The sequence below is a fragment of the Astatotilapia calliptera genome, chromosome 10 (assembly GCF_900246225.1).
Source record: "Astatotilapia calliptera chromosome 10, fAstCal1.2, whole genome shotgun sequence".
Classification (NCBI taxonomy): domain Eukaryota; kingdom Metazoa; phylum Chordata; class Actinopteri; order Cichliformes; family Cichlidae; genus Astatotilapia; species Astatotilapia calliptera.
In genome coordinates, this window is record NC_039311.1 from 6,533,098 (window position 1) to 6,548,368 (window position 15,271).

The 15,271-nt window shown below is 40.9% G+C and overlaps 1 protein-coding gene across 8 annotated transcripts in view; it reads right to left on the bottom strand.

Moving 5' to 3' along the window:
- Positions 1-15,271, bottom strand: part of bbx (BBX high mobility group box domain containing) — a 49,670-nt gene that overhangs the window by 8,872 nt on the left and 25,527 nt on the right. For all 8 annotated transcript variants that reach the window (XM_026181880.1, XM_026181877.1, XM_026181878.1 and 5 more), the window contains 2 exons: positions 2,000-2,837; positions 1,787-1,919 (listed from right to left, as the gene is read on the bottom strand). In XM_026181880.1, the coding sequence (XP_026037665.1) occupies positions 1,787-1,919; positions 2,000-2,837 (971 nt within the window). The remainder of the gene's footprint in view (positions 1-1,786; positions 1,920-1,999; positions 2,838-15,271) is intronic.

The window sequence follows — 15,271 nt, forward strand, 5'->3', positions numbered from 1 at the left end:
GTAAACAACAGCAGCACGTTTGATCAGCTGTTGTTAGAATTTATTTAATATTAATTTCTAGTATCAGCTGATGGTTGCTGGAGCCACAGCTGCAAAAAAGCTGCTGGTCATGATATGGTTTGGTTATCTGGTGAGAGGGAAACATGAAGATGAAACCAGGAGATGTCCTTACTGAATCATCAGAGCTGAACAGGTGATGGAGAAACAGGTTTACCTTTTAGGTGACATGAATGAGTTGAAAGGAAGTTATGAACTGTTTCTGAGAGACAAATAACCCCAGGATCCTTTTTTATGTAGCTGACAGCTGGTAACTGTGCAGGGGCGGATCTAGCAAAGTGTTGCCAGGGGGGCATGTAGGGCATTAACAGGGAGAGGGGGGCACAAAGAAATACTTTTCTTTCTTATTCTCATTTAAAATGTCTAGCTTTTAAAAAATAATTATCTGAATCTTACAACAAACGATTGATAGATTGATGCATATATACCATCAAAACAGTGTACATCATTGTCACAACAGTGTTTATTTTCATTCAAAGGCTTTATGATTTTTCCTATAATGATGGGCCGGTCTCTAGTCAAAATGCCCGGGCCAATTTTCTGTCCCAGTCCAGCCCTGTATGCAGCTCATCTGCAGTCTGGTGTTGCCTACATCTTCCTATTCAGAAGGCAGAATTTCTGAGTTCTGAGTACAAACGAAAGCACCACGACTGCAGTTTTTGTGTTGGATGTAAAAGGCGCACATGACACTGTGACGTAGGCTAGAATCATGGCAGTAGTCAATGACGGTCCAGGCGTGGGATTTCTCTCGTGGAAATATGCACATTATCTTTTCCTTTCTATTGGTAGGTGGCACAGTGCACTTGTGGCAAGTAAGCAAGCTAGAAGACTGGCAAAGTTATGGAAGCAACACATTAACAAGAGAATTCTGAGTAAAACCAAAGTTACTTTCCCTAGTAACTAGTTACTTTGAAAGTAACGAGTAACTTGAAGTAACTGAGTTACTCTTGAGAGAAGTAACTAGTAATGTAACTAAGTTACTATTTTAAAGTAACTTACCCAACACTGGTAATCTATTAGCTAAAAATATCATTTATGTATTACCACTCTAAAACAGCGGTCCCCAACCCCCGGGCCTCGGACTGGTACCAGTCTGTGAGTCGTTTGGTACCGGGCCGCGAGAGTAGAGGCTCAGGTGTGAAATGTATGGTTTTCAGGGTTTTTATCAGTTTTCAGCGTTATTTTGTTATAGTTTTTATCATTAACTCGGTTTTCCTGGGTCTTTTCACGTGTGTTATGAATAAATCTTCTTTTTTTCGGTACCGGTACTAGTTTTATTTTGTTGTATTTATTTAAAGGCCGGTCCGTGAAAATATTGTCGGGCATAAACCGGTCCGTGGCGCAAATAAGGTTGGGGACCGCTGCTCTAAAAGCATTCCAGACAGGAATTCTATTACAGCTTTGTCAGTATTACATATATATTCTAAAACCTTTTAATTATTCACCAAAGGAAATCTAAACACATACACACAAAAGTGGAATAGTGCTAATATGATGTATAAATACAGGCAAAATTATTACACCCCCCGCCCCCCCAAAAAGTTTATTTCAAACTTTGATTCAATTGACCTCTCTTTTTTTCTGGGACCAATATTACAAATATATCTATATATAATTATATTTTCAAGTTACTACGGGCCACAAGAGTGAGAATGATACTTGGATTAAAAATGAAGGATTAGTTACTTACTCCTATTCCTCAGAATGACTGTAAGAAAAGCCAACTCACCCCTGAGAAGACTCGTCTTTGGACTTGGACTTCTTGAGCTTCTTGGGACAATTAGGTCCTATCTGTGAAACTGTCCAGCTGTCATCACTCCAGTTAGCGTCATGATCAGACGTACGGAAAATACCTCTTTTACCTGCAGATATTTGCAAAACACGAATTAAATTCTGCCCCTTACATGTATCAGTCACATTGTTCTTGAATCAAAATAGATACCTCGGTCAATATTGGCTCTCAGTGAAGTCAGCATTCCCTCAGAGACCAGAGTTTTATATAAGGCGCCTTTACAGGTTCGCTCTGATTTCCTGGACCCACGATTTTCAGTGTTAGACTCACAAGTTGCATCGCTTGACCTTTCCTTTCCTTTGTCGTGCTCTTCAAGATTAACAAGTGAATGATTGCAAGAGGACTTATGGGGTTCTATTGTCTGTCCTTGGAAATCAGTGCTTTCCACGTTTGTTGCTTCTGTCCTGGAGCCAATATCAGACAACTTTTCTTTCATTTCTACCTCAGGGGACCTGTGCTGTCCACTCTGCCCACTGCTGTCATCCATCTCCTCTTCATCTTTGACAAAGCTCTTGATTTTCGGCTTACTCTTCTTTTTGGGCAACCCACCACTAAGACAATTGTCATCCTTCTTCTTGGACTTTTCCTCTGTGTCCAAACAGACCCCTTTAGCCACTGACTCGATTGTACTGAATACACTGTCCAGGCTTTCTGAAGGGTTAGCCTTCTTTATAACTTTCTTTGATGAACACCGGCTCTCATCATTGTCATTTGACTTTGCCACGTCTCTTTTCTTACCTTTTTTTTTGACAAGTGCATTTTGGCTGCTGAATTGTGGGAGAATGGCATTAGTGGAGGTAGACGTGAGAGAGTAGAGCGAAGGTAAGAGTGCTGCTTTGTGAGGAGAGGCAGGGGAGAGGTCAGTGTCTGCTCTCTCCTCCTTGACCTCTGGCTTGATAGCAGTTTGTTGGAGAGGGTCTGTGGAGGAGCTGTCTTCTGGCTGAGATGCAACTGTGTCCATTTTTCCAGCTTCAGATGCTAAACACATCTATTTGGAACAGAAAAGCTTAAATCAAAGACAAAGACTGGCAAAAGTTCACTCAAATACCACCAACAGCAGTTTTTCCCTCTCAAATATTATCAATTCCTCATGCCTATCAATGAAGTCTAACATTTAAAGATACAGCCCCTTAAAATGACAGTACCAAAATTACCCATCAGTGATGTAGTCATTTTATTTACTGCATGCTATCATGCATTTAAATGTATTAAGGTCTTCTATAATTGTCATGGAATCATAATGCCCAACCTGTCTTTAAAACAATTATTTGTGTATATAGGCCAGTGATGCTTTTGCAAGTTCTTCATTTCGTATTTAGTGGTGACTGGATCAAATTCTGTTGCAGATACAAATTTTGGTGACTGTTATGTTATGTACTGGCAAAGTACATTTAAAGTGACACATGTAACAAATGCAAACTGAGGACATAACATTGTGTTTGCAGATGGATGATGAATATGAAAATCAGAAGAAATAGCATTTACAATACAGCTGGTTGGAAGGTTGGTGGTTCAATCCCTGACTGCCCCAGCCTGCATGCCAAAGTATCCTTGAGTAAGAGACCGAACCCCAAATTGCTCTCCAATGTATCCATCTGAGAGTGAATGTGTTTGAATGCTAGACAGAAAGCACTTAGGCAAAGAAAAAAATGTGTTTGTGTGAATGTGACATGTTGTTTAAAGTGCTTTCAGTGCTCAAGTAAAGTAGAAAAGCAGCGTGTAAAAACCAGCCCATTTACCATAAAAAAAAACCATATAGATGTTAATTAATGCTGTATGTATGGCAATGATTGGCACACCCATTAAGGAGGTGAGATGGTATAAAGAGGTATATGTATATATGCCATGATCATTATAGTAACAGGAGAAAAGCTAAAAGAAGATACATGTTTGTCGGTGTAGTTTTGTTTTTATGTTTTTAGCAAATATAAACTGAAAGTATTAATGTTTCTTAACATAAAAGATTAGAAATATTATTGAACTCTAAAGGTTTCCATATAAAAAACTCAAATATAAGTTTAACTGTAAATAACTAATTATTATATGTTACAAAAACAGTCTTCTTTGTATTTCCCAAACTATTTTGCTCTTTTTGTTTTAGTGGTTGTTCAGATATAGTGCATTGTGAAACATCTTGAGGATTTCTGCCATCAAGTCAGGTCAGTTTTGAATGTTACTAAAAGGAAATGGAGCTTCTACATAATAATATCACTTTAACAGTATACAGTGGCTTACAAAAGTATTCGGCCCCCTTGAACTTTTCCACATTTTGTCACATTACAGCCACAAACATGAATCAATTTTATTGGAATTCCACGTGAAAGACCAACACAAAGTGGTGTACACGTGAGAAGTGGAACGAAAATCATACATGATTCCAAACATTTTTTTACAAATAAATAACTGCAAAGTGGGGTGTGCGTAATTATTCAGCCCCCTTTGGTCTGAGGGCAGTCAGTTGCCCATAGACATTGCCTGATGAGTGCTAATGACTAACTAGAGTGCACCTGTGTGTAATCTAATGTCAGTACAAATACAGCTGCTCTGTGACGGCCTCAGAGGTTGTCTATGAGAATATTGGGAGCAACAACACCATGAAGTCCAAAGAACACACCAGGGGTCAGGGGGTAAAGTTATTGAGGTCAGGGGTAAAGTTATTGAGAAATTTAAAGCAGGGTTAGGCTACAAAAAGATTTCCCAAGCCATCCCATCCCACGGAGCACTGTTCAAGCGATCATTCAGAAATGGAAGGAGTATGGCACAACTGTACCAAGACAAGGCCGTCCACCTAAACTCACAGGCCGCTGATCAGAAATGCAGCCAAAAGGCCCATGGTGACTCTGGATGAGCTGCAGAGATCTACAGCCCAGGTGGGGGAATCTGTCCATAGGACAACTATTAGTTGTGCACTGCACAAAGTTGGCCTTTATGGAAGAGTGGCAAGAAGAAAGCCATTGTTAACAGAAAACCATAAGAAGTCCTGTTTGCAGTTTGCCACAAGCCATGTGGGGGACACAGCAAACATGTGGAAGAAGGTGCTCTGGTCAGATGAGACCAAAATGGAACTTTTTGGCCAAAATGCAAAACGCTGCACATCACTCTGAACTAGAGATGGACCGATCCGATATTACGTATCGGCATCGGTCCGATACTGACCTAAATTACTGGATCGGATATCGGAGAAAAATAAAAAATGTAATCCGATCCATTAAATATCACGAAAGCACCTCACAAAACTTGCAACACGCAAGAACGTTAGCACGTCGGAGCAGTATGCATCACGTGATAGAGCGGCTGTGGCATGCGGGACCTGTCGGTGGTCTGGATAGCATGTGGAGCTTCGCTAGCAACCCGGCATTTCATCTCTGACAAAGTTATCCCCGAGAGAAGTAAAGCAAGTTTGTAAGTCCATCTCTGAATGTTTGTAAAGCATTCCTGCGTTAAGCTTACCAAACGATATATGGGGCGACTGCCTCTTCTGGCTGCTACTTCAATCATGAAACTGCTTAATGATCAGCTGATCGGCTTTTCTGTCGCGAGTCCGTCTCTCTGGTTTGTTTTTGGCCCACTTTGCACCAGAAAGAGGAAACCATCGGCTGAACAACAGCAGCACGTTTAAGCTTGATCAGCTGTTGTTAGAATTTATTTATTATTACTTTCTACTCGAGGATCTCTTTCTACGTAGCTGACGGCTGGTAACTGTGCAGGGGCGGATCTAGCAAAGTTTAGCCAGGGGGGCCGATAGGGCATTAACAGGGAAAAGGGGGCACAAAGACATACTTTTCTTTCTTATTCTCATTTAAAATGTCTAGCTTTTAATAAATAATTATCCGAATCTTACACCCAAAGTTTTAATTTGATGTAAAATGAATAGAAGTCAATTACTGTATATAGTGACTATTAAGTCTAATATATATACCCTAGTAAGCTATAGTACTTTTTCCTTTGGGAAGGTACCATCTGTGCAGTCTGCAATTTTGTTGAAGAAAGATGTTGAATCTATTTAATATTTCTTGAAAAATAATTGATTTCTGTGCATTTTTTTTTTTCACACTGCATCAAATTAAGGTTGATTACGTTGATTAAGCATCATGAGGTGGAGTGTGAGGGGTGGTTCCCTATTTTTTTTTTATTTATTTTTGTTGTTGCTGGGAGTTGGAACCCTATTAGTTAGGTTGCTTAATATTTACGCTAAGTACTCTTTAAAATACCAGAATAGGGAGGATGGTGTAGGTTTAAGTTTATTAGATTGATCAGTATTGCTGAACTATGAAATTTTTTTTTTTTGCATACAGGTATAACAGAATAGCTTTAGTGTAGTTGTTGTTTTAAACTTGAGTATGAACTTATACAAAATGCAGCAAGATATTTAAAAAAAAACAGTTTTGTTGATTAAAAAACATTATATCGGATTCATATCGGTATCGGCAGATATCCAAATTTATGATATCGGTATCGGACATAAAAAAGTGGTATCGTGCCATCTCTACTCTGAACACACCATCCCCACTGTCAAATATGGTGGTGGCAGCATCATGCTCTGGGGGTGCTTCTCTTCAGCAGGGACAGGGAAGCTGGTCAGAGTTGATGGGAAGATGGATGGAGCCAAATACAGGGCAATCTCGGAAGAAAACCTCTTGGAGTTTGCAAAAGACTTGAGACTGGGGCGGAGGTTCACCTTCCAGCAGGACAACGACCCTAAACATAAAGCCAGGGCAACAATGGAATGGTTTAAAACAAAACATATCCATGTGTTAGAATGGCCCAGTCAAAGTCCAGATCTAAATCCAATCGAGAATCTGTGGCAAGATCTGAAAACTGCCGTTCACAAACGCTGTCCATCTAATCTGTCTGAGCTGGAGCTGTTTTACAAAGAAGAATGGGCAAGGATTTCAGTCTCTAGATGTGCAAAGCTGGTAGAGACATACCCTAAAAGACTGGCAGCTGTAATTGCAGCAAAAGGTGGTATTCAGGGGGCTGAATAATTACGCACACCCCACTTTGCAGTTATTTATTTGTAAAAAAATGTTTGGAATCATGTATGATCGTTCCACTTCTCACGTGTACACCACTTTGTATTGGTCTTTCACGTGGAATTCCAATAAAATTGATTCATGTTTGTGGCTGTAATGTGACAAAATGTGGAAGAGTTCAAGGGAACAGAATACTTTTGCAAGCCACTGTACATGCTCATAGTGGTATTCAGTCAGTATCATATCGGTCTGATTTTTAATTTCAAAATAAAAGCCCTCAAATAATTGTTCTTCTTAATTCAACATTCAGTCACAAAAACTACCTCATACTGAACATCTCTAAAGACAAATGAAATGTAAATAATAGTAGATTTACCAAGTTTCAGGCCCCCTCCCCAGCATGTTAATGGGGTGGATGTAGAGGTAGTAACAAAATATTAGGTTTACACCTAGATAACAACTTAGACTGGTGTCTAACTATACAAAATGGGGAAAGTCGCCTCTTTTTGTTAAGAAAACTAAGATGTCATGACATCTGCAGTAAAATGCTGATGGTAGCAGTACGGATGCTGTGTTGTCTTCTGTGTCCATTTCATGGACGAGGTATTCATTGCAAAACGTGCATAAATTCAACAGCCTGTGCAGGTAGAATTCAGCAGCCATGTGCATGTGCTGCTATAGTTTCACGCTCTTGTGGTTTGCTCTTTGAGAGAAATACTGCTTGCTCTAATCAACTGACTTTTGACTGCTTGGAGGCAAAGCCCAAAGAAAGCGAGGCTCCTAATGTGAACTCCTAATGTGTCAATCACTTTGATGGACAGTTCAGGTTACTGCATTAAATCGAGTTGCCCCATGGCAGCAACATAGGCATTCTTTTAAACCATTATGTATTTATAATTCAGGAAATAAGTTTTGACAAATTAATTATCACCATTTATTGTTTGCTGGGAAGCAGCGGAAATACTAACAACTGTCACTGGATTGCTAAAGTGCTAAAGAAATCAATCAAAGACAAGTTCTGAAAGATATAGACCTCAGTCGCATAACTTTTCCGATAAAAAAAGAAAATCATCACAAAGAGCACACATCATTTCCAAGAAAAAGGAAAATGTGTTTCTTAGCCAGCTGAATAAACTTCATTTTATAAAATGTCAGTAAATATAAAATGTGCTTATGTTGTTGCCAGATAGCCACTCAGTGAAGCACAGTTGTGAAGTCAACTCACTGTGGGTTCAGACTGCAATAGTTCATCTAGATAATATCACAAGTTCTCTGAGTAAGCTTGAGTCTGTGTAGTGGAAAGGAGAGGAATATGTGACAGGCTGTCTCATTTGTTGTTTTTAATCAAATGGTTCAGGTTTTTGCTATTATTTTGTGTAAATGTAAAGGGTCTTGTCTATCTGTTGTCTGTTGTCACTGATCAAATATTTGTACAATTTTCTTTAAATTCTTTTCATTTTAGTTTGCTAAGTTTACATATTTCTTTATATAAAAATCCTAATAGTGTTCATAAAGAGACTAGCAAAAACAATATTCAAGAGCAGTTTCTGGTAAGTACTTTTGTAGATATTAGTAAAATGTTTACTAACTTAACTGTTTCAATAAACAGTGAACAAATGCACTGATAAATGCTGATTATCAACTTTTTACAGTTGCACCAAGCCTGAGAACACCAAGGCGTTCCCAGGCCAGCCAAGAGATATAATCTCTCCAGTGTGTCCTGGGTCTGCCCCGGGGCCTCCTCCCGGTGAGACATGCCCGGAAAACCTCACCCAGGGGGCGCCCATCTGACAAGGATTCTCCCTTGTCAGATGCTCGAACCACCTCAACTGGCTCCTTTTGATGCGGAGGAGCAGTGGCTCTACTCTGAGCCCCTCCCGAATGGCCGAACGTTTGGACACTGCTAGCGTAATGGACAGGTTTTTGACGGGGCTTCCACACAAATGCAAAGCAGGATATGAAGCATCGCCAAATGTGTTTCCAAACCAACTTCCTTCCAAGCCAAAGACTAGAAAATATGGTGAAGCATATCTTCCCTTTGGCTTCACCTGCACAAGTGCCAATGTAGGTCTCCCTTGCAGAATTGGTTTTCCCTGCGTCGGGAGCAGCGCTGGGCTCTCCAAATCACGGACAAACAGAATCCCACATTCTTGATTTTTAGTTCACAAACACTTCTTATAATGAATAACTACTCCTGAAATTTTGCTCTTTATACAATAAAGTTACAGTGGGATACAAATATCAGGCTGATCATGCCACGATTAATTCCCCCATCCAAATCACGAACAAACAGTATCCCACAGTTGTTTATGTTTTTGAACCCATTTTGCACAGAGAGGCATTTTTTGAATAATGTATTCATAGCAATGTTGAATATTATTACACAGGAAAAAAACAACTACACGTAAAATAATTACACTGTGACGCCTCTGCCTTTCTAAATGGAGGGACAGTAACTGCGTGTGTATATGTAAGCGTGTAAAAACTGAAGATAGTAAGATTAACAGTAACAGTATTTTATCTCTATTTGCAATTCATCTCATGTAAACAATAACGTGGCGCACAGCGTGACGTGAAAAAAGGCACATACCTTTGATGTTACATGACCACTTTCTGTATTCCTCGTCCACACGTAAACGCAAAAAAGGAGTTTTGAAAAAAAATCTCCGTGTTTGGTGAGTCGAAACGCCGTTTACGTGTGGACGAAAGGCCCAAACGCATAGAAACAGCTGTGTTTTCAAAAATACCCTGTAGGTGTAGACGTAGCGTAAAAGAGTTAGTAGGGTATTTTATTACTACCTGTAATTTATTGCAGTTTACTTGTATTTGCTTAATTGTTTACTAAATGTCTGAGGTGTGAAATAAACCGCAATTGGGAACCACTGAATTGGGAGCTTCGCTTTTACGCTCAGCTCACTATTCCCATTCCGGGTACTGAACAAGACCCTGAGATACTTAAACTTGTCCACTTGGGGCAGGGTCTCGTCCCTTACCCGAAATGGGCACTCCACCCTTTTCCGGCTGAGGACCATGGCCTCAGATTTGGAGGTGCTGATTCTTATTCCCACTGCTTCAGACTCTGCTGCCAACTGTTCCTGATGAAGCCAACAGGACCACATCATCTGCGAAAAGCAGAGATGAGATCCTGAGACCACCAAATATATATATGAGTTTTCCATATATATGATCCTAGTTTATATATGATCCTAGTTTTCCATACTAATATATATATATATATATATATATATATATATATATATATATATATATATATATATATATATATATATATATATCAGGGCTCTAGACTAACTTTTTGACATGGGCGCACCGGTACGCCTAACTTTAAAAATTTAGGCGTACCGGCACAAAAGTTAGGCGCACTCAAATTTTTCAACCGCATCGCTTAACACCGCAGTTTTACATGTGCACTTTCTTTGGGGGGGGGAAGTCCATACAGACAATATTAATTTCTAAATTATTAACTAACAAACTTGTGCTTAAAGTGCTTTGTCAATATTGTAGAAAATGTTAAAAACTTAATCATCATCTTGGCCTCCTCTGACGACCTGTTTGCTGCTGTCTGCTGCTGAAAGGCCGTGGGGAGAGGGGACACTTGGGCAGTGCATTTACTGCAGCATATAATGTGCTTTTTCAGCATTCAAATATTGATGGCACCGTGTCAGAGCACTGGCTATGAATTTCAGACAGATCAGGCCTTAACTTAACAAAAAAGTTATCAATAGTTCTTTTCATCTTTTCTTATTACCCACAGCTACAGTACATCCACTTCTCTCAGGCCTAGGCTGCTCACTAGGGCTGAGTATCATCACTGATTTCTATAATCCATTCAATTCCGGTTCTCAAAGTCCTGATTTGATTCAATTTAGCCTCAGACAGTCAGAAATATTATAATTCTGATCATTTATCAGTACTGATACACATGAGACTTCATCAGAATTGTGAAAATCACAGCAGATGCCTTTGTGTGAAAGTAACTGAGAATAAAACACAGGAAAACATGAAGGAGATTTTCCTGGTCTGGCTTTTTATAGCAGATAACCTTAAAAATATTCTGCAATTTTGCATAATTTTAAGAAATTTAAATTTCTTCAGTATTGAACAGCAGAAATTAGGCTTTCTTGTCCGAGGTCATTTAAGTGAAAAAAGAAAAAGCGCTGTAAACAACGCTAGACTGGTGGGTAATAAGCGAATGAATAATGCAGAAAACAGATTTGAGACGGGAAACTGTTCCTGAAGTACAGAGAGAGAGAGAGCTGTGCAGGAAGTGTGATTTTTATCGTGGTGGAAGCAAAACAGCAAAAGTCAGAGGGAATTCATGACGACATTGATCAAATGTGAAGCGCAGTTTGCTGCTTCTTTTGCTGCAGGCTCGGTGAATTTTGGTTGGAGAGAGGCAAAACCTGCAGCTCAGAATCAGCGCAAAAAGACGTAAACACAGCGCGGACCCGAAGAATTGCTAAGCTCCGACAGCGTGTCCGTGTTCAGGCCGTCGGGTGAGAAAGCCGAGAAAGACGAAGCTGATTCTGATGTGTTGGGTCCGCTCCGTGTTTAGGTCTTTGTGTGGAATCCGTTAATGAATTGATATCGCTTTATTCAAGCTACTCACCTCTCTCTTCCACCTGCACTTTCAACTGGACCACGGCCAATCAGAGAGGTCCCGCCCCTGACTATCTCTGATTGGTTTAGTCCACGATAGGGGCATAATGTGTGTCTGTTGTTGACCACACGGAGAGTTACAGAGATTTTTTTTTGTTACCGGAACAGTTGGTCGCACCTGTGCGACCAAATATTTATTTTTAGTCGCACCACTGAAAAATTTGGTCGCATTTGCGACCAAATTGGTCGCACTCTAGAGCCCTGTATATATATATATATATATATATATATATATATACACACACACACACACACGATACGAATATATATATATATATATATATATATATATATATATATATGTACACCCAGCACGCCCCTGCGGGCGGTTTATCCTTCAAGCTCGGGTCCTCTACCAGAGGCCTGGGAGCTTGAGGGCCCTGCGCAGTATCTTAGCTGTTCCCAGGACTGCGCTCTTCTGGACAGAGATCTCCGATGTTATTCCCGGGATCTGCTGGAGCCACTCGCCTAGCTTGGGAGTCACCGCACCTAGTGCTCCGATTACCACGGGGACCACCGTTACCTTCACCCTCCACATCCTCTCGAGCTCTTCTCTGAGCCCTTGGTATTTCTCCAGCTTCTCGTGTTCCTTCTTCCTGATATTGCTGTCATTCGGAACCGCTACATCGATCACTACGGCCGTCTTCTTCTGTTTGTCTACCACCACTATGTCCGGTTGGTTAGCCACCACCATTTTGTCCGTCTGTATCTGGAAGTCCCACAGGATCTTAGCTCGGTCATTCTCCACCACCCTTGGGGGCATCTCCCATTTTGACCTCGGGACTTCTAGGTTATACTCGGCACAGATGTTCCTGTACACTATGCCGGCCACTTGGTTATGGCGTTCCATGTATGCCTTGCCTGCTAGCATCTTGCACCCTGCTGTTATGTGCTGGATTGTCTCTGGGGCATCTTTACACAGCCTGCACCTGGGGTCTTGCCTGGTGTGATAGACCCCAGCCTCTATGGATCTTGTATATATATATATATATATATATATATATATATATATATATATATATATATATATATATATATATATATATATATATAGTATGGAAAACTAGGGGTGTATATATTAGGGGTGCAACGATATTCGTATCGATATTGAACCGTTCGATACAGTGCTTTCGGTTCGGTACGCATATGTATCGAACAATACAACATTTGTAATTTATTTTATCAACTTTCCTTCTGACGATGCTGTCTGTGTTGAGCGCTCAGTGAATCTGCGTTCGACTACTCCGCCTAGGCTGCACTGTCGAGCGCAGATCCACTGAGCGCTCAACACAGACAGCATCGTCAGAAGGAAGAGTTCAGGGCAAGCTAGCAAGACAGAAGTTAAGCTCTCCTTGCAACATGGACCTCCCCCATTCAGATCTGGCGTTTGGAATTATTTTGGTTTTCATGTGACGTATGACCCTGAAGGTAAGCGAGTCATGGACTAAAGTAAAACAGTATGTTGGATGTGCCGTGCAATGCTCAATTACATGGGTGGGAGCTAGTGTGTTAGAGCAGTTAGCTCGTTAACGTGTTGGCCGTCTAGCCCCATGCACGGGGCGATCGGCGGTAGCTCGTTAACGGAGATTTGCAGTGTTGTGGCGTTAAGGTCATTTCAACGAGATTAACCTGAAATCACTAGTGGGAACACAACGAATATGACTGCACATTTACGCAGACATCATCCTAGTGCAAAGACCAAAACAACAAGCATGCTACTAACTTTAGCCGAGTCATTTAGACAGCTGTTAGCACATGATTCTCCTTATGCTGCTGAGAATATAGCCCAGAAGAAGCGGATAGTATAGCTTTTATTTTGGAAAGAGACATTTCTCTGTAATAAACTCTCTTTTCCAAAGATGAGTGATTCCTCAATCAAATACAGGGCTTGCAATATCGCTAGCCCGACGTCCTGGAGCTAGCGATTTTTTTCAGTCGGGCTACCAAAATCTATCTCTTCCCTGCCCGTCGGGCTATTGTAGGAAAAATATATGTCAATGCTTTTGCATTCTTTCAGAAATGTAGCTGGGTAATTATGTCATTGGCATCGGTGAGCCACTGTTAATATGTGACATATTGAAATCGCGTTTGAATTTGCGCTTGTTTTTTTGCTTTCACTTTGCAATCGCGCGAACTGTGTATAGAGAGCGACAGCACTGATCTGTGAGTGATGAAAATTTGTGCACCAATTCCTCTGACATCGTCTTATTAATCGTTAGCTTACTATGCAAACATCCATCCATCCATCCATTCGCTTCCGCTTATCCTTTTCAGGGTCGCGGGGGGTGCCGGAGCCCATCCCAGCTGCCATAGGGCGAAGGGCGGGGTACACCCTGGACAGGTCGCCAGTCTGTCGCAGGGCCAACACACAGGGACAGACAACCATTCACACTCACATTCACTCTCACATTCACACCTAGTGGCAATTTGGATTATCCAATTAACCTATCCCTACAAGCTGCATGTCTTTGGACGGTGGGAGGAAGCCGGAGTACCTGGAGAGAACCCACGCAAACACAGGGAGAACATGCAAACTCCACACAGAAAGACCCCGGCCTGATGGTGGAATTGAACTCAGGACCTTCTTGCTGTGAGGCAACAGTGCTAACCACTGTGCCACCGTGCTGCCCCTATGCAAACATGACAAGTGAAATCTCCCGCAGCAAGCTTAAACATGTGAGAGGTTGATCGCGCAGAGAATCGCTGAGCTTATGTGAGTGCGTGTGTAAAAGCAGGAGGATATATATTTCATTTCTTCTGAGCCAAATAAGACAGGTCAGGGTGAAGAAGTGACAGCCAAAGAAAAGCTTACCACAAAACGGAGAAGTTATGACAAATCAGACTATAAGGCAAAAAGAAAGTGCAGCTTTATGGTTTCATGGACAAAAGAATTTCTGTGGCTGCAATATGACGAGCTAAATAACCAGGGCTGCACATAAGTGGTCCGCAGGTGCGCATTCGCTGTCAAAATAAAAAACACGCACAAGGGTTAGGCTTAAATTTAAAAACTGTACTTTTGAGTTAAAATATATATTTATAATTTTAATAAATGACAAATTAAAAAGGCATGAACATTTTTTTTGTATCGAAAAAATATCGAACCGTGACACCAAAGTATCGAACCGAACCGTGAATTTTGTGTATCGTTGCACCCCTAATACATATATATATATATATATATATATATATATATATATATATATATATATATATATATATATATATATATATATATATATATATATATATATATATATATATATATATATACACATACATACATACATACATACATACATGGAGGACAGTTACAAGTACCTGGGGATCCCGCATGCGAATGGGAACCATGAAGAGGCCGCTAGGAAAGCTGCAACCACCAAGTACCTGCAGAGGGTCAGGCAAGTCCTGAGGAGTCAGCTGAACGGTAAGAACAAGATCCGGGCTATCAACACCTAGGCCCTGCCCGTGATCAGGTACCCTGCTGGGGTAATAGGCTGGCCAAAGGAGGAGATAGAAGCTACTGACATCAAGACAAGAAAGCTCCTTACCATGCATGGAGGGTTTCACCCCAAGTCCAGCACCCTAAGGCTGTACGCTAAGCGGAAGGAAGGGGGCCGGGGACTGGTGAGTGTCAGCACCACAGTCCAGGATGAGACAACGAACATCCACGAATACATTGGGAAAATGGCCCCAATTGACCGAGTGCTCAGTGAATACCTCAGGCAGCAGAAACCCAAGAAAGTGGAGGAAGGCGAGGAACCATCATGGA